The 27,723-nt window shown below is 43.9% G+C and overlaps 1 protein-coding gene across 2 annotated transcripts; it reads left to right on the top strand.

Annotated features, from left to right (window-relative positions):
- The first annotated feature begins 7 nt into the window (after window positions 1-7).
- Window positions 8-27,612, top strand: LOC115138716 (MAX gene-associated protein-like). 2 transcript variants are annotated; one of them, XM_029675851.2, is made up of 24 exons: window positions 8-161; window positions 4,691-6,637; window positions 6,730-8,719; window positions 9,462-9,549; window positions 9,640-9,750; window positions 9,957-10,085; window positions 10,230-10,343; window positions 10,627-11,333; window positions 11,626-11,905; window positions 12,049-12,197; window positions 12,292-12,421; window positions 12,595-13,223; window positions 13,643-13,943; window positions 14,299-14,487; window positions 16,259-16,549; window positions 20,494-21,395; window positions 21,661-21,783; window positions 22,092-22,730; window positions 23,388-23,525; window positions 23,964-24,075; window positions 24,162-24,503; window positions 24,702-24,809; window positions 24,915-24,998; window positions 25,116-27,612. In XM_029675851.2, exons 2-24 carry the CDS (start codon window positions 4,761-4,763, stop codon window positions 25,571-25,573), a joined length of 9,891 nt encoding a protein of 3,296 aa, XP_029531711.2. In that variant the 5' UTR covers window positions 8-161; window positions 4,691-4,760; the 3' UTR covers window positions 25,574-27,612. The 2 variants fall into 2 exon arrangements, with proteins under 2 accessions (XP_029531711.2, XP_029531710.2); XM_029675850.2 differs by having other exon boundaries at window positions 10-161; window positions 24,663-24,809.
- Window positions 27,613-27,723: the final 111 nt, after the last annotated feature.

Here is a 27,723-nt window from a genome sequence, read left to right as displayed (position 1 = left end):
CCCGAGCCACGTTTTTACTCGTCGCAGTGCACGGCGTCGAGGCTATTGGCAGAGAAAGATATAGATTCGTCGCCTTAATCCACTTAGGTTGGGAAAGATAACTGACATTACATTCCTTCCACCAAACCACAATGTATGCTACCACGGTCCGCCACAATACAGTAGGTCCGCCAGTTTGGTTTGTTTACTTGTGTTGTCTCGTGTGGAAATGCAAAATGGCCGCCGCTCTCATAGAAGTATTTGATTTAACGATATATTGTTGTTTTTGAAATGGAAAAGGTTTTTGCCAGTAGTAACATAGTACATCTCTTAAATTACTATTGAACGCTTATGTTAAAGGTTGAAGTAGCCAACAGTAGGCAGATATTTTAATATCTAAACTTGACCCAGATAAACTATTATTAAAGTAATTAGTGTCTGCGACATGTTTGCCAAAGAGTGTTTCCATTTTCGATCAAAAGATTGTGTGATATCAACATCAAATTGTGTGAGTAATATGATTTTCGCTTAGAGATTTTTCAGGCCATGTGAGAGGATACATTCATTATCTTCAATAGGCCTACATAAAGTCCTAGCCCTAGCCAGCAGATTCCGACCCTGTAGTTATAATTGTTTACACTGAGTTGCACTGGGGTCGGAATGCAATCATGTGCTGTGTCTGAACACCTGTACTCGTGTACTACATACTTAGGGTGCATTTGTAAATTCACTCTGGATGTCTACTTCAATTTCAGAGCGCTCTCGTCTGAGTGTGCCAGAGCACAGAATAACTGATGAATTGAACCCATTGAATATGAATGGTGTCAGTAAATGTTGGGAAAAAAGTAAATTGTTGCAAGCAGCGCAGTTAGTCACCAACGCTCTAGACAACATGAAAACAGCCTAACTAGCTCTACTAGGGTGAGTAAAATGGTCAGTGAGGTATTCTCTCCTTTGTGTCTGGAAGTAGCTAGCAAGCTAGCCAACTTTAGCTGGTTAGCTTGGGTGCTTGACTGCCGTTGTGAACTCAGAATGCTCGGCTCAACCCTACGCATCGCCCAGAGAGTCCAGTGTGCACTTTGAACGCTCCGAGAGCGCGGAACTCTGAATTTACCAACACCCAGAGCACACTCTGGCACTCCAGAGTGATATTACGAACACACCCTTAAACTGCATAGTATGTACTCATTGTTGCATACTGTCGCTCAACAACCGCAAGGGTATCAAGTCCTACAAAAGCACTCGGGTCATGTTAGCTACGTTGTTGAGCTAAAGTAAAGGCATGGCAGGCTGCAAATAACTGTTTTTCAAAGATGTACGATTAAATAGTCGTGATCATTTGAACCCTTCTGGTGCGGGCATTCCGCTAGAGACCCACCTCGACAACATCCGGTGAAATTGCAGAGCGCCAAATTCAAAATACAGAAATGGTCATAATAAACATTCATAAAAAATACAAGTGTTATACATCGGTTTAAAGAGTAACTTCTTGTTAATCTAGCTGCTTTGTCAGATTTAAAAAGGCCTTACAGCGAAAGCATACCATGCGATTATCTGAGGACAGCGCCCCGCTTACCAAAGCATACAAACATTTTACAACCAAGTAAAGGAATTACAAAAGTCAAAGTCCCTCTTTTATATCCCAAAAACTCAGTTTTGTTGGCGCGTTTTGTTCAGTAATCCACTGGCTCAAAGGTGGTCCAAACATGCAGACGAATACAAACTAATAGTACCGGTAAAGTTCGTCAACATGTCAAACAAAGTTTAAAATGAATCCTCAGGTTGTCAATTGTCTAAATAATCAATAATATTTCAACCGGACAATAGAGTATTCCATAGAAAGGGAAAAAAATGACGGGCGCGCACTCGGTCATGCGCGCAAAGCAGCTCTGCATTCTTCCTCAGTCCACTGACAGGCCTCATTCTTCTTCATTTTTCAATAAACAAGCCTGAAATGATGTCTAAAGACTGGTGACATCTAGTGGAAGCCATAGGAACTGCCATCTGTGTCCTAACCCATTAGATACTCTATTGGCATCAATTGAAAATCCCACTTCCTGGATTCATTTTCCTCAGGTTTTCATCTGCCATATCAGTTCTGTTATACTCATAGGCATTATTTTAACAGTTTTGTAAACTTTAGAGTGTTTCCTATCCAAATCTACCAATTATATGCATATCCTAGCTTCTGGGCCTAAGTAACAGGTAGTTTACTTTGGGCACGCTTCTCATCCAGACGTCGAAATACTGCCCCCCAAGCCATAAGACGTTTTAAGGACAAAATGACTTATATTTGAACACTGCAGGAGACTCATTGCTCATCTTCTTTGCCATCTTCAATTCGTTTTTTTGTTTACTTTCAAAGAACTCTCAAATCTCGAAGCCCTCTTTTTATCCAGTTTGGATACATTGTGGGAGTGAAATTCCCAAATGTTGAAATTTCCTTCATACTAAAAGCATGCTACATTTTCAAAATGTCACAAAAAAAATTGTACTGAAACGGCCTACTATTTAGGATGCTAGTATGGGTATTCGGACACGGCCATGGTTAAATTAAGACACTGGAGCCGGCGTGAGACGTGGGTCGGAAAACGTATCTCAATTAGAGGTCGACCGATTATGATTCTTCAATGCCGATACCAATTATTGGAGGACCAAAAAAAGCTGATATCGATTAATCGGGCAATTTTATTTTCATATATATTTGTAATAATGCCAATTACAACAATAATGAATGAACACTTATTTTAATATAATGCATAAATAAAAATCTCTTTGGTCTCAAATAAATAATGAAACATGTTCAATTTGGTTTAAATAATGCAAAAACACTGTTGGAGAAAGTATGTGTGCCATGTAAAAAAGCTCATGTTTAAGTTCCTTGCTCAGAACATGAGAACATATGAAAGCTGGTGGTTCCTTTTAACATGAGTCTTCAATATTCCCATTTAAGAAGTTTTATGTTGTAGTTATTATAGGATTATTTCTCTCTCTACCATTTGTATTTCATATACCTTTTGACTATTGGATGTTCTTATAGGCACTATAGTATTGCCAGCCTAATCTTTGGAGTTGTTAGGCTTGAAGTCATAAACAGCGCTGTGCTTCAAGCATTGGTAAGAGCTGCTGGCAAACGCAGGAAAGTGCTGTTTGAATGAATGCTTACGAGCCTGCTGCCCGACTACCACCGCTGAATCAGACTGCTCTATCAAATCATAGACTTAATTAGAATATAATAAAAACACAGAAATACGAGCCTTAGTTCATTAATATGGTCAAATCAGGAAACTCATTTTGAAAACAAAACATTTATTCTTTCAGTGAAATACGGAACCGTTCCGTATTTTATCGAATGGGTGGCATCCATAAGTCTAAATATTGCTGTTACATTGTGCAATCTTCAATGTTACGTCATAATTATGTAGCATTCTGGCAAATTAATTATGGTCTTTGTTAGGAAGGAAATGGTCTTCACACAGTTCGCAACGAGCCAGGCGGTCCAAACTGCTGCATATATATACCCGGACTCTGATTGCACAGAATGCAAGAGAAGTGACACAATTATCCTAGTTAATATTGCCTGTTAACATGAATTTCTTTTAACTAAATATGCAGGTTTAAATAATATACTTGTGTATTGATTTTAAGAAATGCATTGATGTTTATGGTTAGGTACATTGGTGCAACGGCAGTGCTTTTTTGTGAATGCGCTTGTTAAATCATCACCCGTTTGGCGAAGTAGGCTGTGATTTTGGTCAATTACAGGTACCGCATTGATTATTTGCAACGCAGGACAAGCTAGATAAACTAGCAATATCATCAACCATGTGTAGTTAACTAGTGATTATGTTAAGATTGATTGTTTTTTATAAAATAAGTTTAATGCTAGCTAGCAACTTACCGCGGCTCCTTACTGCACTTGCGTAAAAGGTGGTCAGCCTGCCATGCAGTCTCCTCGTGGAGTGCAATGTAATCGGCCATAATCGGCGTCCAAAAATGCAGATTACCGATTGTTATGAAAACTTGAAATCGTCCCTAATTTATCGACCTCTAATCTCAATGCAGAGACGGGATATGGCACTGTAGGCAGTTTACCGGAAAACTTGCAGTATTTATATATTTTCAATGTATCACTGTGGATAAAGCTACATTTTGGAGTGCGGTGGCATGGCATATGCCATCCCTGCATTGAGGTACGTTTTCCAACCCTTATCTCGTGCCGGCTCCACAGTGTGTTAATGTAACCATGATTGCGTTCCGACACCAGTGCAGCTCAGCGTAAACAAGTGTAATGGTAGGGTTGGAATCTGCTGGCTAGGCTATCCCCAATCAATTTCCATAGCTATTCGTAGTAAACTGGGGGTTTAATCAAAGGCATGTTCATGTGTTATCGATTATTAAATTGCAAATCTGATTTACAGTTCTTTGATGCCTTCATTTTTTTTGTTCAACTTTATTGCCAATTGCTCATTATCTATTGATACATTTTGATTTGTTTTTCTTAGTTGCATAATGACCGAATATCTTTGCTAAGACACATGCATTTATTTTCATACTATATTGTATAGTAATTTAGCCTAGTATTAATCATTTGTAATGAATTTGATATTTCCAAAGTAAACAAATGTACTGAGAATTGCATACAGAAGAGTGCATTCCCAGTGAGCAAAATTGGTTGAAAGAAATATAGCTTTCTTTTTGTTGTTTTTAGGATGCTGAATGAAATCATGGAAGGACATATGTAAGAGGGCATTCTTCCCTCGAAAAGGACTGACAAGTTCATGGCTGCCAAAAAGGAGAGAATAATGGTTCTTCATGAGGGGGCTACTGCCCCCATAGCACTGCCCTCAGCTGCTTCTCCCCCTGACCTCTTTGGTGTCCTAAACACAGGGCAAGCAAGTGCAGTTGTAGCCAATGAAGAAGCAAACATTCCAGCAACATCTACTCCAGGTTCTGCAATGGGTACTGGTCAAATGGTTTCTACATTGAACTCTGTTGCCAGGTCTAATAACCAACCAGAGAATTTACCACCAGAGAGCACCTACAGCGGTATCAAGGTGATGTTGGACAATAACAACATGTGGAATGAGTTTTTCAAATGCAAAACCGAAATGATAATAACCAAACAAGGCCGGAGGATGTTCCCTTATTGCCGCTTTCGCGTCTCTGGTTTGGAGCCCTTCCAGAAGTACACTCTGCTCATGGATATCAATCCTGTGGACAACAAACGTTACAAGTGGACTGGGCAAGACTGGCAAATGAGTGGGAAGGCAGAGGCCCATTTGCTGAGACGGGTTTTCATCCATCCAGACTCTCCATCTTCTGGTCACCAATGGATGCAGAACCCAGTGTCATTCTACAAGCTTAAGCTCACTGACAACACGATGGACCAGGAGGGCAATGTAATTTTGCACCCAATGCACCGCTACTTACCACATCTGCATTTGGTCTCAGCTGAAACGGCTACAGAGGATATTCAGCTCAATGGGCCTGACGTGATAACCTTCACCTTTCCCCAGACTGAATTCTTTGCTGTAACAGCCTACCAGAATGTACGCATGTCTCGGTTTAAAGCAGACTTCAACCCTTTTGCAAGTGGACCCAACTCCCAGGCTCTAAAGCTGAAAATGAGTCCCTCCAATGAGTCGAAGGATGAAACCAGATCTCCCAATGAACTCAAGCCTGTGAAAGGCTTGAATGGCCTGAAATCTTTGATGGCGGCAAAACGCAGATCTAAAGACACTTCAACAGTAGATAAAGGACTCCTGAGCCCTGATGCTCAAAATGTTTCCCTTGCAGATGGTGACAAAACTGAGGTCAAAACTGATGGACCCAGCTCCAGGCTGAAATCAAGGCCCTCCAATGAGATGAACAAAGACTCAACTCAATCGTCCAATGAGCTCAAGTCTGTGAAAAGCCTGAATAATCTTAAGTCTTTGATGGGGAAACGCACTTCCAAAGATACTTCAGCAGGAGGCCAAGGACTTCTCGCTTCGAATGCCCAAAATGTTATGCTTGCAGATAGTGATAAGTCCGGAGTCCAAACAAGTCCCTCCAATAAGTCCAAAAAAGACACAAACAGTTCTACCAATTACCTCAAGCCTGGGAAAAGCCTGAATAACCTGAAGTCTTTGATGGCAAAACACAGCTCTAAAGGCACATCCGCAGTAGATCAGAGAGTCCTCAGTGAAGATGCTCAACGTGTTACACCTGTAGACAGAGACAAATCTGGAGTCAACGCTAATGGACCCAGCTTAAGCACTCCAAAGCTGAAATCAAGATCCTGCAATGAGTTGGAAAAAGCAGGAACCACATCTGCCAAGGAATTCAACTCTCTTAGAAGTAATCTGTCTTTATCAAAATGCAATCCTAAAGACACTTCAGCAGTAGGTCAAGGACTCCTGAGCTCAGATGCTCAAAATGTTATACTTGCAGACAGTGAAAGGTCAGGAGTCAAAATGGATAAACCCAGCTCCTGCAAGAAATTAAGTCCCTCCAATGAGACGATGAAAGTTGAAACAATATCTCCCAATGTGTGCAATTATGTGAAAAATTCCCGAAAGTCTTTGCGTAGAAACCACAACTCCCAAAAGACTTCAGCAGCAGATCATGGACAAAAGTCAGTCAGAAACACAGAGTCCACTGAATACCATTCTTGGTAAGTTTTCAAGTTCAGTAAGCTACATGTTAGCATTCTTGCTTCTTACTTTAAAATGCACTTCTAATCTTTTACCTTTCTCTTCTGAGCAGTACAACAGGTCCTCCCCAAAGTAACTTCCCTGAGCTGATTCGGGAGTGTCGTCTGAAAATACGAAGGTGCAATGTTGAGAGAACCAATACAACTTGTAGTGTTGAGCAAACAAACACTAAGGGCATGGTTGCCAATGGCAAAGTTGTGGAAGTAGCTGTGAATGACAATTTTTCCCAGATTTCTGAACCTGAAGCCTTGTCCGGGAAGACTATTGAAAGGGTGGGAATACTGCACAATGGGAATGTGATTGACAGTGTCAAGGACCTCTTCAATTCATCTCAGTCCCAGGAACCGGTCAAGACCCGTGTGTCAATCAATGACCATTCAGCAAATGAAGTTGAAAACAGTCAAAAAGCTTCCCAGAGCTCCTCAGTGAGCTCTGGAGCAAAAATGACAGGTTTTGATGAACAGCTGCAGGGGAAGGCTAAACCACACAAACGACCGGAACCTGTGCCTTTGCCCCTTCTTGCACTCTACCTTCAACAGTTGAAGTCAAAATCCAGATCTGTTAGGACCAAACCAAAATCTCCCCCGGGATTGCCTTCGTCTTCATCCCCATCTTCTGCTGTTCCAACCACCGATCCTGTTATTCCAGCCACCGATCAAACTGGCCCTGTCATGGACTCAACTGGCCCAGCCTTGGAATCTACTGGCCCAGCCTTGGAATCTACTGGCCCAGCCTTGGAATCTACTGGTCCATCCAGGGATTCTACTGGATATGCTGTAGTTCCAGCCAGTGGTCCTGTAGTTCCAGCCAGTGGTCCTACTGATCCAGCTATCAATCACATTGTTCCAGTCATTGCCCCCACTGGGCCAACCACAGACTATGCTGGTCTACCCATGGATATTTCAGTCCCAAACACAGATTTTTTGGTTCCTGCCACAGACTCATTGTTACCAGAACCTGACTCAGTTTTACCAACCGCTGATCATTTGTTTCTTGTCCCTGAGCCTACCTTATCCATTGCACAATCATCCCCCACCCCTTGTTTGCCAGCAACTGTCTTATTATCACCATTCCCTGACCCATTGTTACCAGCCCAAGAATTGCCACCCCCTGTACCTGTCACATTAAACCTAGCGACTGATTTATCATCACTTACCTCTGACCCTCCCTCAACTGCTCCAGCACTGTCATCAACACCTAGTCTTGCCAACTTGGAACCTGAATTTACCCCCTCGTTACCATCCCCTGGTCCTTCGCGAGGTGGCTTTGAGCCATCCTCACCTGCGCCATTACCAGATCTTGAACCCCCTTTACGTTCCCCTGTTACATTGAAACCGGAAGCCACCACCCCCTCCTTACCTGTACATGCCTCCTCATTCCCAGCCCTTGAACGATTACTGCCCCCTAACCCTTTTGTTCTATCCTCTGAATTTTCATCACATGGATCACTTTTAGGCCTACCTGCCCCTGATCCTTTTTTAACAATACCCTTTATCCCATTGTTGCCTTCCGCTCACATTAACCCATTACCCTTTGAGGCAACCTCATTTTCCTCTACCTCTCACCCTGACTCACTTGCTCTGGACACTGCCTTATCCCCATCTCCCTCGGACACTACCTCATCATTCCAAGTCAATTATGAACCATTAACACACCCATCTACACCGTCTCCACTCCCATTCCAGTTATCTTCCTTTTCATTGTTAGGTCCTGACCCATTTTCACCAACCCCGTCACTGGCCGACCTCACTAACAATTTCTCCATCGCCGAAGAGCTTGAGATAACTGAAGACTTTCCCAGCAGTGAGGCACCTCCTGTCCCATGTCCTCCTGTCCGAAGTACCCCTAGCATACCAGTTAGTTCTACTTTACCTGTTGGTTCTAGTCAGCCAACCCAGAGAACTAAACCCCGGAGATCTAGGAAAGGAGTGAAATCTGCCAAGGGTGATTCACTCCCAGTGATTGATGGATCCACAGATGTCGCCATGCAGCCCAACCTGGAGGAGGTTGAGGAGCAGCTGTTCGTGTCTTTCACCTCCAAGGTACGGCGTAAATAGTCAAATGTATTTTTGTGTCAGTTATTTTGGTAACACTTTACTTACATTCATAACACCTTTATGAGTGTTACAGATCATTCATAAGAACCTTTGTAACACGTTACCCTAAGAGCACATGTTTTTGGCTTATCTTGGGAGAGAACACAGTGTAGGCCTAACATGTCATTTACAATTGGTGCTCTTGGCCAGAACTGGCTCTAGGCCAGGCACTCTGTTTACTTCAAATCCACCTTCTCACGGATATTGTCAAAGAAATGTTCATTATTCAATGACATAATTCCAAGGGCTGTTTACCCAGTGGCATCCTGCCAAATTGAGAGATCACGAGAGACGACGCACAAGACTCAAAGCACACAGTCACTAACTGTTAACCCTTTGCTACTCCCAGACTGTTATGTGAAAGGTGTTCTGAATGCCTTACGTATACCCCCTTCAAGTTAACTATTACCGTTACTTCATGGTATGCCACACCACCTGTTTTTCATTGGTTCTTATTTTAGGGGGAGGGAGATCTTTAACAAGGAAATCCTTATTTTGGTTATGTTTCTTACAGTCCACTGTTTTATCCTAGGCTAAAAATTGCATTATGAAAAAAGTACAGCATATTATAAGCTGTGCAATAACACATCATAAGGGCTCATACATGTTCACAACAAGTAACAAAGCATTAGCTATATCCATTGGATTTAAGGAAAGTGTCATTTAAATAAAGTCTTGTAAATTACAGGAAGCACTTGATGTCCACCTGGGAGAGCCTGCACTTTGTGAGACGACGACTGCGCAACCTCAGAAGCCCCCAGAGGCGACAGAGAATGGTACAGAAAACAACCAATTTGATTCATCATATTCCCAAGCTGCTGTTACCTGACGCCTGTTAAAGCAGTTAAACTATTTGTCTCTTTCAGTTGGAGGACTAGAAACCACAGAGGAAAGAATAGTAGCTTTCGAGAAGGTTCTTTTGGGTGACCTAAAGGTTATGAGGCATCGACAGGTCATTCATCCTGTGTTGCAAGAAGGTAACACAAATAAATGTCTGTAAATGACAGCATATATACTTTTTATTGTCAATAACTTCCTTGCACACTAGCATGTGACTCATGTCCCACTGTGATTTTCATGACAGTGATCATGTGATGTTTAATCTTACTCATGATGGTAGAATGCTTTAGTATGATGCATAGTCTATGCTTGAAGATTGCTTATCTGTCATCTGTGTTTGAAGTTGGACTGAAGATGAGTTTACTGGATCCCACTCTGGTCATTGACCTGCAGTACCTAGGTGTTCGTCTACCTCTACCCCCACCCTTTTTATGTCCAGAACCAAACTCTCCAGGGTTGGCATCTTCTCCAAGTTAGTAGTTATTTTATGTTGGAGTTTCTGTTTTGTTCAAATTGTCGAGTATATTTTTAAGTAACCTTGTTAAGGGTTTTATTAGGATAATTTAATACATTTTGAAAATAGCAATTGTTAATTGGCATACATTTTTTCCCCCAGGTGGTTCAGTCCCCTTTGTTTCCAGGACAGGAAAGACCACAGACTTTACCCAAATCAAAGGCTGGAGAGATAAGTTTGTCCCCTCGAACTCGCCATCATCCTCCAAGCCTGAAGGTAATATTTACATTAAAATCCTACATGTCTTCTCTGATTTGATAAGCAAATCCTCAAGACTCCATTCACATCAGCAGTTGTAACCTTTGACCTTGATTTTGTCTGAAATGTTGCATGGTGCTTTAACGGTTGCAAAATCAGAGGGGACACGTTTTACCGCTGATGTTTTTACAAAGGCTTAACAGTAAAGAGCCTCAGCTATATCCCCTCTTGTGTTTTCTATACTATGTAGCCCTATACAATTTACTGTGTCGTGCGGATTCAAAATATTTTTGCTTTAAAGGTTGCCCAAGTTCAGAAGTGGTCCCAAAGAACTTGTCGGCCTTCTGCAGTGACATGTTGGATGAGTACCTGGCTAACGAAGGTAAACTCATTGACGAGCGCGCTGCCAGTTTCACCCAGACCACCGTCGTCACCCCTGTGGTCTACCAGCTACCCACCAAGAGCACCAGCTACGTCCGAACCCTAGACAGTGTGCTGAAGAAACAGGCACCGGCACTTTCTTCCACCTTTGTCCCACCATCCAAAAAACCCAGACTGCCCCCCACATCCAAAGGACTTAAAAAATCTGAGAAAAGGCAACAAAAACAGCAATGTTTAAAGCAGAACAGAACTAAACTAACTTCTGCAACAACCCCAACACCATTGCCCGCTGAGCCAAAACCGCTATTGATGGATCATGGCGCCCCCATCACCCACGATGACACAATTGAAACTATAAAAAGGAGACCTCCACCAGCCCATGACCCTCCTGTGTCCAGGCCAGAGGTAGAAGAGCCACCTCCCGCTGAACTGGCTCCTGTGGAAGAGGATGACTCGGACCCAGAGCCACAGCCTGCTGCCAAGACCAAGGTCGTGTTTCCTGGGCTGACCAAGGCCCTGCTCCGACAAAGGGATTTGGAGGACGGGGTTGTCTGGGAGGGCAAGCGCCGGACCTGCATCTCAAACGAGAGGGCGACGGTCGCCCTCACCTCCCACTTCACCTCAACGGTAAGATCAGTTACACCTCTACACCATTGCATCTGCTTATTAACTCATTTTTGTGGTCTCACATGAAGGAGCAAAGACGTGTTGTAGTACGTTTTGTAGTTTCGATCTTGTTTTTAATAAGCTGATTTTGTGAGTGTGTTATACCCACTATACGATGGTATCCCTGAGAAATGTGCCACGCTAGCACTAACAGCGCAGGGCTCCTCCCTGCCTCAATGCGTTCTGCCGGCTGGGCTGTGTGTGTGCCAGCCTGGCACAACCGTCATATTTTACTTCCCACTTTTCTCTTCAGGGCTTTGTTTGTGAGAACCCTACAGCTCCTATTAGGATCATAAAGTGCAGGGCTCCTCCCTGCCTCAAAGCATTCTGCCGATTGGGCTGTGTGTGTGCCAGCCTGGCACAGGACCGTCGTATTATCCACTGTGGAAAGATTGAGTGCATCTTTGGCTGCAGCTGCCTCAGGCAGAAGGTGGTCGTCCTCAAGAACTTAGAAGGACCAGATTCTAATGCGTCAGAGGAGGGCCTGTCCAAGAAGCGGGGGAGAAAGTGGAAGAGGATGAGGATGGCATATAGTGAGTGTCCTCTATGAACAGTAAAAAAAGTTTCCATATAAAACAATTTTGCTACACTACATTAGATTAGGTTAAATACGTCACAAAGTGTTTCCATCTTAATGTTGTAGAAAATAACATTTTGCATTCATTTTCAAATTCAGCTCTCAGGGAGGCTGAGACGGTATCAGAACCTGCTCCGCGTGTGAGAATGTTGTGGAGAAAGACGGATGGAGAGACGGACCCGGAGCCCGTCCTCGCCCCAACACCGGTCTACCTACCACATCTTCCACTACAGGAAGAACCTTCAGTGGTGAGTCGTAAAAGGGTGTCTATCTATCCATACGTGTTAGGTATACCCCTGTAAAAAATGTGATGTATATTCTCACCCCCTGCCTTTTCTAAAGGTGTATTGTTCTCCGGTGAGAGAGGAAGGCGGGACCATGACATGTGCCAGAGTGCGTGCGTTTCAAAGCAAGAGCACAACCCGACCTGAGGTCATTGACAATCACTGCAAACCAATAGACTCTGCACCAGGTAAGTTAAATGAGTCAAATTTGACCACATTATTTTTTATAACCCCAAACACCAGTGTCTGTCTGAGAGTATATTTATCAGTCAGTGAAACACATCAGTAATTGGTTGCTTCCAAAAATCATAGCCTACCCTGAAATGCATTTCTAATGGCTGTTGACTTTCTCTTGATGTAGTGAACTCTTCCAGTATGTCAGAGAAGTCGTTGTCCTGCCATCGTCCCAAGTACACGGAGCCCTCCAAGCGCCTGGAGATTATATCTAAATGTAAGTGGAGGAGCCTGGCGGATAGGAACCTGGTGCTGAGAATTGTGTGTGAGCACATGGCCAAGGACCACCTCAGGAACCCCTTCTGGGTCAAAGGTTACCTTATAAAACCCGTGTCTCAGACCCTGAAAAATGTGGGCGAAAGCTGCTCCATCCACTACAAGGTACTCGTCTCTCAGGTCCCGAGACCGGACGAAGTGGAGGAGGAGAACGGTGAGGAGGAGGAGGAATGGATGGGAGAGGAAGATGAAGAAGAACTAATGGAAGAGCAGAGAGAGGAGGATAAAGTGGAGGAAGTACCTGTCGTGGAGGAAGTACCTGTCGTGGAGGAAGTACCTGTCGTGGAGGAAGTACCTGTCGTGGAGGAAGTACCTGTCGTGGAGGAAGTACCTGTCGTGGAGGAAGTGGACAACAAGGCTGTGGGGCGTAGAAAGGATCTGAAATGGCAGGGCCTGCCTTTCTTAACAGGAATTTATCCTGCTGGCCTCCTTACTGGCAACCTTAAGCTGCCAAAAATCTCAGGCCAGAAATGTATCACGGTAAGCATTGTAATTACTTAGTTTCTCCCAAAACAAATCCAATAATCAGTTAATTTTCCTTCTCTTATTGATGTGGAATGGCATCCTATTCCCTATGAAGTGCAAATAAAAAATACATGTTTTATGGTCACATGCACCGGATAAGTACAGTAAAATGTGTTGTTTTACAGGGTCAGCCATAGTAGTACAGCGCCCCTGGAACAATTAGGGTTAAGTGCTTTGCTCAAGGGCACGTTGACAGATTTCTCACTTTGTTGGCTCGGGTATTTGAACCAGCGACTGTAGTGCTTCCATAGGGCTCTGGTCAGAAGTAGTGCATTACATAGGGAATAGGGTGCCATTTGGGACTAACTCTATCTAGCTCTGAGGACAGACACACAGTCCATTGCTACCCAGTATTTCCCCCTGTGTGTCTTTAGGTGAATGGCAGGTCCTACCACCATGCCAAGATACAACTGGGCATTATGGGAGCCATGCACCCAGCCAACCGTCTTGCTGCTTACCTCACAGGCAAGTTACGAAGGCCTGTCTGTTTAAAACAGTCTATGGTGGCCTCCTCCTCCGTCCCATCACAAAAACACCCCTCAGAAACTCCTAAAGGTGCCACAGATACAAAGTCCTCTACGAGACAACCGGCCCAACTGGCAGCCACTCCTACCACCATGGTTACCACAAGTGTTCCCTATACCATTCCAGTTGCTGCTGGCCCCAAGTTCATTGGTGAGAACCACTCTTTGTAGTTTTTTTTTTTTTAAGCTTAGTTTATCATACTACTGTATTTTAATGTAAGTTTGTTGCGCTGAAATCTCCCTCCACCCTTCAGAGACATTGAATTCTGATTCATATAACTGAATAATAGTCAGTCCATTGTGAAAGACAAGTGTGGGAGACTGAACTGCTACCTCCATCTCTACTCCACAGTGACTAACCTGCCCCCCAGTGGGAAAGGTCTTCACACTCTTTGTAGTCAACCAGATCAGCTCCTCACAGCAGAGGCTGCCTATAACTACTGTTCCACCTCAGTTTCTGGGCAGTGTTCAGACACTAACTCTGCCCTCTTCCTCTCTGGTTGTAGTGAACCCAGGTGCCTGTCTCTCTCAGGGGGCTCAGATGGAGCAGAACAGAGTGACTGCTGCTGTGCGGATTCAGGTTGTCACCATGGTCTACCCAACCAAAACTCCTCATGTGAGGGGTGGCGCCGCAGCCCTGGTATCTGCAGTGTCTGTTAGCTCCAAGGCCCCCTCAGCACCAAGATATTCTACAGGTACACACCCAGTCAGTTCTGCACCACTGTAGCTGTAACTAGGCCAACCAGGTCATCCCATTACTCCTCAGCCTCCCACAGGCTAAGCCCTGGTCCTGTGGCCTGCCACTCTCATGCTCTGTTTGTGGTGGTGATCAATGAGCTTTCCCGGGACTGCAACGCAGAAGAAATATCAGCATGGCGCAGAGAAGCACGAGATTGAACTTCACTCAACTTTCTAGAGTTTTCCCCGTTAGTTAACACATCAACGTTTCCCTTTACTGTGGGAATTGTGATCGAATCAACTAAATATTAGCCACGTTAAAGGCAATATACAGAAACAAAACGAACTATGCAAGACTTCGTGCTTTTCAGCTATAATGATTGTACAGAATTCTTGCCACCAACAAAATGTTGAATATTTGGGGCATACAATCATCGCAGCTCTGCAGATTTTGTTGTGAGGATACAGAATCAATAGACCATTTATTTAGGTTGCAAAGAAACTGAAGATCTCATACAATGCTGTGTACTACTCCCTTCACAGAACAGTGCAAACTGACTCTAACCAGAATAGAAAGAGGAGTGGGAGGCCCCGGTGCATAGTTGAGCAAGAGGACAAGTGCATTCGAGTGTGCTGAAGATGTTTAGCGGCTTCACTGCATAATTTTAAATATTCAATAAAAATAAAATAAACAGTATGAAAAATTAACTATGCAAGAGGTTTTGTTGTAGGCAGAACACATTGGAGTAGGATTCTATATTGCATTGACAGGTACGACTCATACTCAACACAGACTTGTGCGCCATAACCAATCAGTGCTGCAGTAGGCCTATATGCAAATAGACCATTGCCATATATGGATCTGCGCCATTTACTTTGAACTGGACTGTGTTTACAGCATGAGCATGTCAGTAGATGTGCTTGTTTTGAGATCAAATAGAGAGCGACGTGTAGCAACATGGGGGAGTTATTGCTTCCTACAAGAGCACAAAATTTGTGCATTTATAGACATCTTTGAAAAACGAGTCAGGTAAAGAGCTTTTTTTTGTCTTGAAGGGACAGTGTTGTATTTTGAGACAGGCTTAAATAAGCTATGTAGCCAATAGGCAGAGGGTAGTATAATTGGTGTGATTATCTGTAATATTGGTTTGAGGAGATGGTTCTTGCATCAAATAACACAACAACATTTTCAGTCACGTCCTTGACTTTAGGACAAGTGAATAAACAGGTTAATGTCAAGCCCAGCTTGTTTTTCCTCTCAAAAGTCTCATGAAATGTAGGCCTACATTGAATAACACACATTGGCTGCTACTGTAGGCTGATAGAACAGCTATTTCCATGTTAAAATGTTGTGGGATGCATTTTCTCCATTGTTTTTTGATGGTAGGTCACTCAGGTAGGCCATAATTATGATCAAATAGCCACAGAAGCCTACTTGACCACTGTTAAAACTGTAACCAAAAGCGGTTACAGCCCCAGTGTTCACAGTAAACACGCCGGAAGTTGCATAGAATTTTCACAACGTTCAAGTTTGAGCTCAGCAGACCAGTAGAAAAAATGAGAGGGAACATTGGTGGTGACCTTCATCCTATAACCCCTGCCTGCCTATACCCTTCCCTGTCCATCTCATCCTGGGTTGATGCTGCGTCTCGTGCTTCACTGTCACACTGGCATCATCAGTGTGTGATGTGATATGAGGATTGGTGTTTTTTGGGGGGTTGAACGTAGTTTCATGGTTATGCCCATGTTTTCCATCATTAATGGAAAAATCCCCCACTTTGTTTACAGGTGCAAACGTATCACCCCAAAATGCGTCCCCCATCAGTGAAGTGGTTACCAGTCCCCCGATGCTCTCTGTCCCAGGGACCAGTACCTCTGTCAGAATGCAGTCTCCTCTCACATCCCTGACCCCTATCATGTCCCTGACCCCTCTCGCGTCGGGTCAGAGAATGGTGCTGCAGCCGGTAAGGAACACCTCAGCGAACACCCTATACAAGAACCCCAAGGGACAGCTGATCCAGCTGGTTGCCCTCAGCCAGCTGAAGGCCCTTAACCCCAACCTCGTCATGCACAACAAGGGTGAGTGTCTGACAGTTGATTATATTCATGCCAAGGCATTGCTGCTCTTTCACATGCATGACTGACTATGTTGATGACTATGTTATGAAACAATGACTTGGACATTTTAGGAAGACCGATCAAGGATTCCCATGTATAATAAGTAATCTCCAATGAACCTCTTGATACTAGCCATCCCGGATCCGGGATCGTGAATACAGCCTCAAGCTCATTACCATAACGCAACGTTAACTATTCATGAAAATCGCAAATGAAATGATATAAATATATTAGCTCTCAAGCTTAGCCTTTTGTTAACAACACTGTCATCTCAGATTTTCAAAATATGCTTTTGAACCATAGCTAAACAAGCATTTGTGTAAGAGTATTGCTAGCCTAGCATAGCATTTAACCTTAGCATTCAGCATGCAACATTTTCACAAAAACAAGAAAAGCATTCAAATAAAATCATTTACCTTTGAAGAACTTCAGATGTTTTCAATGAGGAGACTCTCAGTTAGATAGCAAATGGTCAGTTTTTCCAAAAAGATTATTTGTGTAGGACAAATCGCTCCGTTTTGTTCATCACGTTTGGGTAAGAAAAAACCTGAAAATTAAGTCATTACAACGCAAACTTTTTTCCAAATTAACTCCATAATATCGACAGAAACATGGCAAACGTTGTTTAGAATCAATCCTCAAGGTGTTTTTCACATATCTATCGATGATCAATAATTCGTGGCAGTTTGGTTTCGCCTCTGAAGAAAATGGAACGCGCATGGACCTGGAGATTACGCAATAATTTCGACGGAGGACACCGGGCGGACACCTGGTAAATGTAGTCTCTTATGGTCAATCTTCCAATGATATGCCTACAAATACGTCAAAATGCTGCAGACACCTTGGGGAAACGACAGAAAGTGCAGGCTCATTCCTGGCGCATTCACAGCCATATAAGGAGACATTGGAACACAGGGCATTCAAAATCTGGACCATTTCCTGCATGAAATTTCATCTTGGTTTCGCCTGTAGCATTAGTTCTGGGGCACTCACAGATAATATCTTTGCAGTTTTGGAAACGTCAGAGTTTTTTCTTTCCCAAGCTGTCAATTACATGCATAGTCGAGCATCTTTTCGTGACAAAATATCTTGTTTAAAACGGGAACGTTTTTTATCCCAAAATTAAAAGAGCACCCCCTATCTCGAAGAAGTTAAATACATACTGTTTTTGTTTAGCACGCAGTGTATGAGGATACAGATGAAATAAGAAATGGACTTCAGAGGGTGGTGAAAGTGAACAGTGATGAGCTTGATGCTCCTTTCCAATAAATATTGAGGGTCTTATTCTGGTGAAATGATGAATGATGCTTGGCTGCTGTTTGAGAAATACATTTTTTTCCATAATAATCTCGTGTAGGCCATACCCGCACTGTATCTGCAAGCTGTTGGCTAGAGTACGTGCCAATACCAGAGTGGGCACATTCACTATATACAGTCATGGACAAAAGTTTTAAGAATGACACAAATATTTAATTTTCACAAATCTGCTGCCTCAGTTTGTATGATGGCGATTTGCATATACTCCAGAATGTTATGAAGAGTGATCAGATGAATTGCAATTAATTGCAAAGTCCCTCTTTGCCATGCAAATGAACTGAATCCCCAACAAACATTTCCACTGCATTTCAGCCCTGCCACAAAAGGACCAGCTGACATCATGTCAGTGATTCTCTCGTTAACACAGGTGTGAGTGTTGACGAGGAGAAGGCTGGAGATCACTTTGTCATGCTGATTGAGTTTGAATAACAGACTGGAAGCTTCAAAAGGAGGGTGGTGCTTGGAATCATTGTTCTTCCTCTGTCAACCATGGTTACCTGCAAGGAAAAACGTGCTGTCATCATTGCTTTGCACAAAAGGGCTTCACGGGCAAGGATATTGCTGCCAGTAAGATTTCACCTAAATCAACCAGTTATTGGATCATCAAGAGAGCGGTTCAATTGTTGTGAAGAAGACTTCAGGGCTCCCAAGAAAGTCCAGCGAGCGCCAGGACCATCTCCTCAAGATGATTCAGCTGCGGGATCGGGGCACCACCAATACAGAGCTTGCTCAGGAATGACAGCAGGCAGGTGTGAGTGCATCTGCACGCACAGTGAGGCGAAGACTTTTGGAGGATGGCCTGGTGTCAAGAAGGGCAGCAAAGAAGCCACTTCTCTCCAGGAAAAACATCAGGGACAGACTGATATTCTGCAAAAGGTACAGGGATTGGATTGCTGAGGACTGGGGTAAAGTAATTTTCTCTGAATCCCCTTTCCAATTGTTTGGGGCATCCGGAAAAAACATTGTCAAAGGTGAGCGCTACCATTAGTCCTGTGTCATGCCAACAGTAAAGCATCCTGAGACCCATTCATGTGTGGGGTTGCTTCTCAGCCAAGGGAGTGGGCTCACTCACAATTTCTTCTAAGAACACAGCCGTGAATAAAGAATGGTACCAAGGGCCTCCCGGGTGGTTAAGGGTGCTGTACTGCAGCGCCAGCTGCACCACCAGAGACTCTGGGTTCGCGCCCAGGCTCTGTTTTAACCGGCCGCAACCGGGAGGTCCGTGAGACGATGCAGAATTGGCCTAGCGTTGTCCGGGTTAGGGAGGGTTTGGCCGGTAGGGATATCCTTGTCTTATCGCGCACCAGCAACTCCTGTGGCGGGCCGGACGCAGTGCAAGGTTGCCAGGTGCACGGTGTTTCTTCCGACACATTGATGCGCGCTGTGTTAAGAAGCAGTGCGGCTTGGTTGGATTATGTATCGGAGGACGCGTGACTTTCTGGAGTTGTAGCGACGAGACAAGATAGTAGCTACTAACAATTGGATACCACGAAATTGGGGAGAAAAGGAGGTAAAAATAATTAGATATTTTTTAAATGATACCAACACATCCTCTGAGAGCAACTTCTCCCAACCATCCAGGAACAGTTTGGTGACAAACAATGCAGCGTGATGGAGCACCTTGCCATGATAACTAAGTGGCTCAGGGAACTAAACATCAATATTTTGGGTCCATGGCCAGGAAAATCCTCAAGATGCGGGTGGACAAACAAAAACCCACAAATTCTGACAAACTCCAAGCATTGATTAGGCAAGAATGGGCTGCCATCAGTGAGGATGTGGCCCAGAAGTTAATTGACAGCATGCCAGGGCAGATTGCAGAGGTCTTGAAAAAGAAGGGTCAACACTGCAAATATTGACTCTTTGCATCAACTTCATGTAATTGTCAATAAAAAAGCCTTTTACACCTATGAAATGCTTTTAATTATACTTCAGTATTCCATAGTAACGTCTGACAAAAATATCTAAAGACACTGAAGCAGCAGACTTTTGTGAAAATTAATATTTGTCATTCTCAACTTTTGGCCACGACTGTACACAAAACATTTAGTGACAAAACCATCAGTAGATTTGAAAATGCGATTTAACCCCTTTTTCTCCCCAATTTTCGTGATATCCAATTGCGATCCAATTATGATCTTGTCTCATCGCAGCAATTCCCCAATGTGCCCGGGAGAGGCACAAGTCGAGTCATGCGTCCTCCAGAACATGACCCACCAAACCGCGCTCCTTAACACCTGCCCGCTTAACCCGGAAGCCAGCTGCACCAATGTGTCAGAGGAAACATCGTTCAACTGATGACCAAAGTCATCCTGCAGGTGCCCGGCCGCTAGAGCCCAATAACACAGCCTGGGATCGAACCCTGGTCTGTAGTGATGCCTCAAGCACTGCGATGCAGTCGGGAAGCCAAGCTCAAGTTATTTTTATGTGCACTATGTCATTATGCACAGACGTTTATCCACAACAAGTCAATTTGATGGAAACATCTCTGATGGGAAAATGCGCATTTTAGAATATTCAGATGAAAATCTGTCGCAAATTGGATGGAAACCTAGCTACAGCTGAACTTTATTATTTTTTCTTTTCAGGTGGGATGATCATTTTAACCATGCCTGAATGCTTGACCACCATGGACAGCTCCACCTCCTCTCTCACCACATTGGAGAGCAAGGGTAGCTGTGCTTCCACCATCAGTACTGTCCCCCTTGTCACTTTCCCAAAGACCCAGACTGCATCCAGCACCACTATCACCGCCCCTAAAACCACCCCTGGTTGCGTTAGTCTCTCACCCACCGTGACAAATGGTGGGACGTACACCTTGGAGATTGTTCCTCAGACAGGCAACAAGGAGCCCATCATCATCAAGTGTCCGGCGGTGCCAGCCCAGGGCTCCTCCAAGGTGATGCCTGTAGTAGGGGGTGTTACTGTGCTGCAGCCTCACCCGGAAACCACAGTAATTACTGTCAAATCCCCCACAAAAACGGTTAAGAACACAGGTGTCAAAGCTGACAATATCTCCACAGTGACCTCCAATGTAGACTCTAATGTAGTCTCTGAGGTGTGTAGTTGGATGCGGCCTTTCCAGAAAACCAAAACGCCTCCTAAATCCACAAAACCCCCTAAAGGACCCCAGTTTAAATTTATAAAAGCTGATGCTATCTCCCCAGCTCACTGCAATTTAGACCCTAATATCCAGCCTGAGGTGGTTATAGTGCTGCAGCCTCCCCCGAAACCCCCTGTAACCCAGGTCACAACGACAGGGATCAAAGATAACACCTCCACAGCAGACTCCAATCTCCTTACTAAGATGGTTCATGTTGATGACCCCTACCAGACATGGACAGGAAGACCGAAGAGGAAGATGGTGGAGGATGAGTACGATTTGGATGATACGGATGAGGAAACGGATGAGAAGACAGACAACTCATCTGACGAGACTGATTCTGACGATTCAAGTGTTAATAAAGAGGAGCTCATCGACGTCATCGGTGTAAGAACCCTTTTAACTTCATACAACATGTCTGTTTTGAGACTCTAGTTACCTAAATCTCATATTCTCTAGTTTTTAGACTAAACAGTAGTAGTCTGTTTTTCTTTCTTTCTTTCTTTGTCTATTTGTGTGGTCTGAGGTCTGAGTAATTTATGTGTAAACAGTCTGTTGTTCTGTACCTCAACGATAGCGCCATTGTGCCTTAGTTTTCATATTCAAGTCTCCAAGACTCCATGATAGAGCTTCATCCTGTTGCATTCTGTAGAAACAGCTGAAGCACAACGTGGACGAGAGGCATCGCCGTTTTGAGCTCCATGGGTGCTTCCAGCGGCTGAGAGAGACACTGAAACTTGACCAAAAAGCTGCGAAAGTGTATATCCTTAAAGAAGTAAGCACCTATAAAGGGATGGGTAACTTTTTCTTAACGTTTTTGTTTACTTTAACTTTATCCAAACCATTGTTAATTTTGTTCAATTTAATTATTCCTTTAATTAATGTGTGTCCAAAATGGCACCCTATTCCCTATATAGTGTACTACTTTTGATCAGAGCCCTATATAGGGAATAGGGTGCCATTTAGGACTCAGACAAGGTATTTGTATATTTTAATAATGTGGTCGGTCAGAGCTGGTCTTTGTTTTGTTGAAGCATCTGTCAATCGATTAAAAAGTTAACTAAAATAAATGTATGTTATCAGGCGACAGAGGAGATCCAAATCCTGACTACGAAAAGTAACGACATGGAGACGCTAAGGAGTTCACTGACCCTGGAGAGAGCAGCTTATGTCAAGAAGATGTCCCAGTTAACTGGTAATAATGGACACTGCTGTAACATTTCAGCATTCAAAAAACATTCAACCAACATCTTTCCCTCCACAGGAGAGTCTGAGAAGCAGATCCTGAGGAACATCCAGTATGTTTGTTCCCAGCAGAAGAGTGAGGAGCTACTCGTCAACAGGAATATGGAAGGAGTTCCCAAAGACTCCTCTGCTGCCTCGTCCTCTTCAGCTGTCTTGACCTGCAGTGAGGCCAGGTCGAGACCAAGACCAAGGCACATGGGAGGAGTGACAGCAGAGAAGGAGGAGGAGGACAGGGAGGAGGTGATGGAGGTGGTAGACCTTCTGGAGGACACGGAGGAGGACAGGGAAGCGGTGATGGAGGTGGTGGACCTTCTGGAGGACACGGAGGAGGACAGGGAAGCGGTGATGGAGGTGGTGGACCTTCTGGAGGACACAGAGGAGGAGGAAACGGACAACTCCTCGGACGAGACAGAGGATTCTGCCGATGACGGCAACAACAAAAACAACAACGTTAAAGGGGACGTCATTAACATCCGTGTAAGAACTGTTAAACCTCATTATAAACTGGGTGGTTCGAGTCCTGAATGCTGATTGTCTGTGGTATATTTAAGCAATAAGGCCCAAAGGGGGTGTGGTGTATATGGCCAATATACCACGGCTAAGGGCTGTTCTTATGCACGATGCAACACAGAGTACCTGGACACAGCTCTTAGCCGTTGTATATTGGCCATATATCATAAGTCTCCAAGGTGCCTTACTGCTATTATAAACTGATTACAAATGTGATGTTTTGTCTTACATGTGGTTTACCGTCTGATATACCGCGTCTGTCAGCCAATCAGCATTCAGGGCTCGAACCACCCAGCTTATAACAGATCGTATACCACGGGTATGACAAAACATGTATTTGTACTGCTCTAATTACATTGGTAACCAGTTTATAATAGCAATAAGGCACCTCAGGGGTTTGTGGTATATGGCCAATGTGCCCCGGCTAAGGGCTATTTCCAGGCACTCCTTGCGTCGTGCATAAGTACAGCCCTTAGCCGTAGTATATTGGCCAAATGCCACATCCCCTCGTCCCTTATTGCTTAATTATACAACACAGTTTGGTTTCTGTCTTAAAATCTATTAGTTTTCTCTTGAGAATCATGTTTTTCTTTGGTTTTTAACTATGACTCATCTGTCTTTCAGGATGTTGAAGAAAGCGTAGAGGAGGAGGAGACTGTAGACATTGAGAGTGTGGAAGACAATGCACAGAACAGCACCACTACACAACTGAAGGCAAAATACGCTAAAGAAGTGGAAGGAGAAACAGGACCCAGATTAAGAGTATGTCCCCCCCCTCCATGTTATTACAAAGACATAAACAACCTTTTAATGCCTTCCTTCAATTATGCAGTTCTGGGAGGTACGGTATGTCACAAACAAGGTCAATGAAATAGTCAGCTAAATATTACTGACTTGTTATTGGCCTTATGGGGCCTGGTCAAAACTTTTGCACTAGTGAATAGGGTGCCATTTGGGATGCACTCTTAGTCTTACCTTCCCGAGGATGAAAACATTAGTTGGTGCTGGGTCGCCATGTACTGAAGCGCAGCACAGCGTTGTCTCTCGTATGGGTTGTGCAAGTCCGAGTGCTAATGGTAACATTGAACCAAGAACACTGCAAATTATAACCATGGACAGTGAAATCACAGCACAGCCATATTTGTATTTAGTAAAGAATCTCTTCAGGAAATATAAAGTATTGTCTCTGTTATTTAACAGGACCGAAAACAAGTCCTTGACCTGAGAGACAAATGCGAGCGCCTTGAAAAACTGAAGAGTGGGCTGACCAGGGAGAGAGCTGGTGATATTAAGAAAATCTCAAAGAAATCTGGTAATGGGCCTTACATTTCACCCCCCTTCTCTCGTCTCCTATTCGGTCTCTCCTTCCTATAACACTGGCCTGTGTTCTCTCAACAGGAAAGACAGAGGAGCTCATCATCAGGAAACTGCAGGACATCTCGACCAAACAGAAGGACATGGTGTTCAAAAGGAAGTGGAGAGGGCCGTCCTCATCGGTCTCACCCAATAAAACAATTTCACTCAGGAGCACTCGACAGCCAAAATCCCTGGCCCCCAGCCTCAAGTTAAAGGTCGTAGCCACCTCAGTCCCCCACTCTATCCCCCAAAAGCCTGCATCCCAACGACCCAAGACAAGTCCCATCACATCACCTTCCAGTAACCACCCCTCAACGTGGCGTTCGCCGCGTGAAAAGACCAGACCTAACATCCTGTCTGGCAGAAAAATACAGCCTGCCCCAGGTGAGCCTCCCGTCCCTCTGACCCTGTTACTGTATCAGCACCCAATGGGCCAGGTTGACTTCAATAAGACAGACTGCTGGTCTAGAGACTGAACTTTCATGTGAAGAAATTAATCATTTAGATGCTTTTTTTCGGCCTCCCCATCTGATTCCCCACCAGTTCATGCTGGGTTTCTCCCTCCTCAAATGCTGTCTATAGTGGGTGGAGTGATCACATCTGAGCAGGTGATCGCCATGCAGTCTGCCCGTTCTCTGCTGCCGGGAGGACGTGTTGCTGGAATGGAAATGCGACAGTCTCAAACACCAGGTAGGCTTGTAGTGACTCAAGGCACACTGCACTGACACATAGTTGTATTGAAATGTTTCCTGATTTGATTTGGATGTTTCTTCAATTTCTCACTTTTCTTTTTAGGTGTCGCTTCGGTCACCATCATTATCCCCTCAATGTCCAAACCCATTTCTCTCACTCCAACTTTTAATAACTGCAACAGGGGAGGTAACTTCCCACAGATGTTTTTACCGCTTCAATGTAGAAATCTTTAAATCTGATTTGAGTTGGCTGAATGTGATGCCATTGACACAAACAAAATTGCATATGTTTCCTATTTTTCAGTCGTTTCATTGGTTAAAGCCCGACAGAACCAGTCAGCTCCAGGTGTGTCAGGGGGAGCTCAGAGGAGGCCAGCCCCAGTGAAGGGTAGGGGCAGTGGGTTGGAGTACGGAGAGGTTCTGGGGAAGCAGCTGGACCACGCTGTAGACAGTGTAGGGATCAACGACGCAGATGGAAACTCTGAGGAGGACGAAGACAACAAAGATGGTGATGATGAAGACGAGAGCCTGACGTCTGTCCTCAACGAGATCTTCATCCTTCACCAGCAGATTACCACAGACAACAACAGCAGCCCCAGAGGTCCTCCAGTGGTCTCCCGCATACCACACCCCGAACCTGGGCAGATGGGGACTGTGAGGGTACCCACACCTCAGACAGACAGGGTGCTACTACCACCAAATACAGAAAAGCGATCATCGGAGATGGAGATGACGAGCGCTCCCTCAGCCCCTTGTTCCTGAGACTGAATGAGGACAAGGGCCAGGAAAAGACTTCCAAAGGCCCAGGTCTGCCAATACCACAGGCAGAGGACCTTAAAGTTGGTTTTGCTTCCAACCTGAAACCATCAGAGACTGTTTCTGCTCCTGCTGTCAACGGGCACAGCCAACAAGCAAAAGCATGCACTACAAAAGGTCAAGATGTACTGCAAAAAGCACTGACCCCGCTGCTGCAGATGAAAGTTGGAGGCGTGGCCGAGGTGCCGGAGTCCAATGAGAAACCGGGGGATGCCCTGACCCCGCCCCCACTGCTGCAGATGAGGCCCATGCCAAGACTAGACCCACGATGACTTAAGAGCAACCCTCAGACATAGAACTAAGAACCAACTCACTTAAGCCCAGGTCGACATTGTAGCCATCTCTCCTCAATACCCCCATTCACATCGGTCGTATTCATTCGGCACCAAACTGACAAAAACTGACTGAAATGGGGTGAGACTACTTGAACTTGTCCGATGAGAAACGTTCGTTTTCTGCTGCAAAGCATTTCTCTACAGTGTGACGTAATGAATATGACCCTTCTGGCTAAACCAATTGGGGATAACTACATTTACGAACATACATTTAGGATATCCTTGTGAAAAAAAGTGATTTTGTTTTGTTTTTAGAAGCAACACTACCTAACGGGGCGTATCGGAAAGACTGACATGACACTGTTCTGACAGTCAGGAGTTTTTGTTTGTTTTTCTGTTCAAATCTCCTATCTAGAAGTGTCTCAGAATAAGAGTACAGATCTAGAATCAGTTTAACCTTTTAGATCATAATGAATAAGCTCACATGGATCTGATCCTAGATCAACGCATGTGTAAGACACTATAAATACAGGCCCTGAACTGTTGCTTTTCTTTCCCTCATTTTAAAGAGGAGATGCAATGAATATTCTGTAATAGTAAGCTGCCAGGACCTTGGTACATTTAAGGGTGTCCAGTATGTTCTGCCTTTAAGGGTTACACACATCGCACCGAATGTAGATCTGTCGTTTACAGCTTGTTGTTCAGCGCACTGTTGACGTCTTCACGCATGTTTCTATATGTAAAACCGGTTTGCACTCGGTTCACAAGTACTCTCAGCAGACAAACACTATTGGTGTGTTCGAGCCCTTAGAGTATATTATTTGTTCTATCAGAGCAAGAGGATTTGTAGACAGACATCTGATGGTACGGATGCCAGTTCTGTTCATAGTACTGTAATGCTGTGTGTGTGTGTGTGTGTATAGGGCCTCTGAAAAAATCCTGCCTCCATATTGGAGTGGGAGATCTCTGTTTCTTCATGTTTGTAGTTACTTCACCTTTAAGGAACATTTCATCTGTAATTATATATTTTTTTGTATGGCACACAGTTTTCTACACTAACGACTAACCGCTCAGTTTGCAGTGCAGACAACACATCTCAACATAGAAAACCCTTGATAAATATTGTCATAATGGACAGGTAATTGAATCTGCAGCGCTTGACTTTTTTCTAAGAGCAGCTTCACTTCAGTGATTTATGTAATAATTAGACCCTGACATTCACTTTAATATTAGTAGAAATGACTATGGATGCTTCCCAAATGGCACCCTATTTCCTATATAGTGCACTACTTTTGACCAGGGCCCTGATCTAAAGTAGTGTACTATATAGGGAATAGGGTGCCATTTGAAAGAATTTGTGTATTTGTGGTTGAATTGGGGGAAATGAAAGCTGTCGTTGCTGTAATAATTTTTATGTTGCTAAGAGGTAAAGCTTGCAGAATTAAAAGCCAGCCATCTTGTTAATCTGCATCAAGACCTGTTGGTTAGAACCATATAGTGTAGATTGAATTTCTGTAAAAAAAATATATATAAACTCCCATTTTTTTTAAATAATAGGCCATGTAAATAATGACGTTTTTCCACTTTGAGAACGATGGTTGTTTTTTGTAAAGATATTTCTCATGTTTTTATATGGGGTCAATAACCGTTACGTTTAGGATGTTGACGTAAGAGAGAGGAAGATGCCTTGAAATAAAATCTAATAATGAACCTAGCTTGCCAGATTTACATTTCTGATGCAGTTACTTTCTGACTTTAAATATAATATTACTGTAAAGATTAAGTGACTTACTGTAACTGTACATCTGACATTGGACATTC

The sequence above is a fragment of the Oncorhynchus nerka genome, linkage group LG12, assembly GCF_034236695.1.
Source record: "Oncorhynchus nerka isolate Pitt River linkage group LG12, Oner_Uvic_2.0, whole genome shotgun sequence".
Classification (NCBI taxonomy): domain Eukaryota; kingdom Metazoa; phylum Chordata; class Actinopteri; order Salmoniformes; family Salmonidae; genus Oncorhynchus; species Oncorhynchus nerka.
The sequence above is the reverse complement of the archived record's forward strand: the minus strand, read 5'-3'. Positions and strand labels throughout refer to the sequence as shown.

Excerpts from the sequence above, each read along its gene's own strand:
- LOC115138716 (XM_029675850.2), top strand. The coding sequence starts at position 4,761 with ATGGCTGCCAAAAAGGAGAGAATAATGGTTCTTCATGAGGGGGCTACT. Across the intron at positions 9,550-9,639 it reads CCCAGAGGCGACAGAGAATG|TTGGAGGACTAGAAACCACA; the intron begins GTACAGAAAACA and ends TGTCTCTTTCAG. Across the intron at positions 10,086-10,229 it reads AGGGTTGGCATCTTCTCCAA|GTGGTTCAGTCCCCTTTGTT; the intron begins GTTAGTAGTTAT and ends TTTTTCCCCCAG.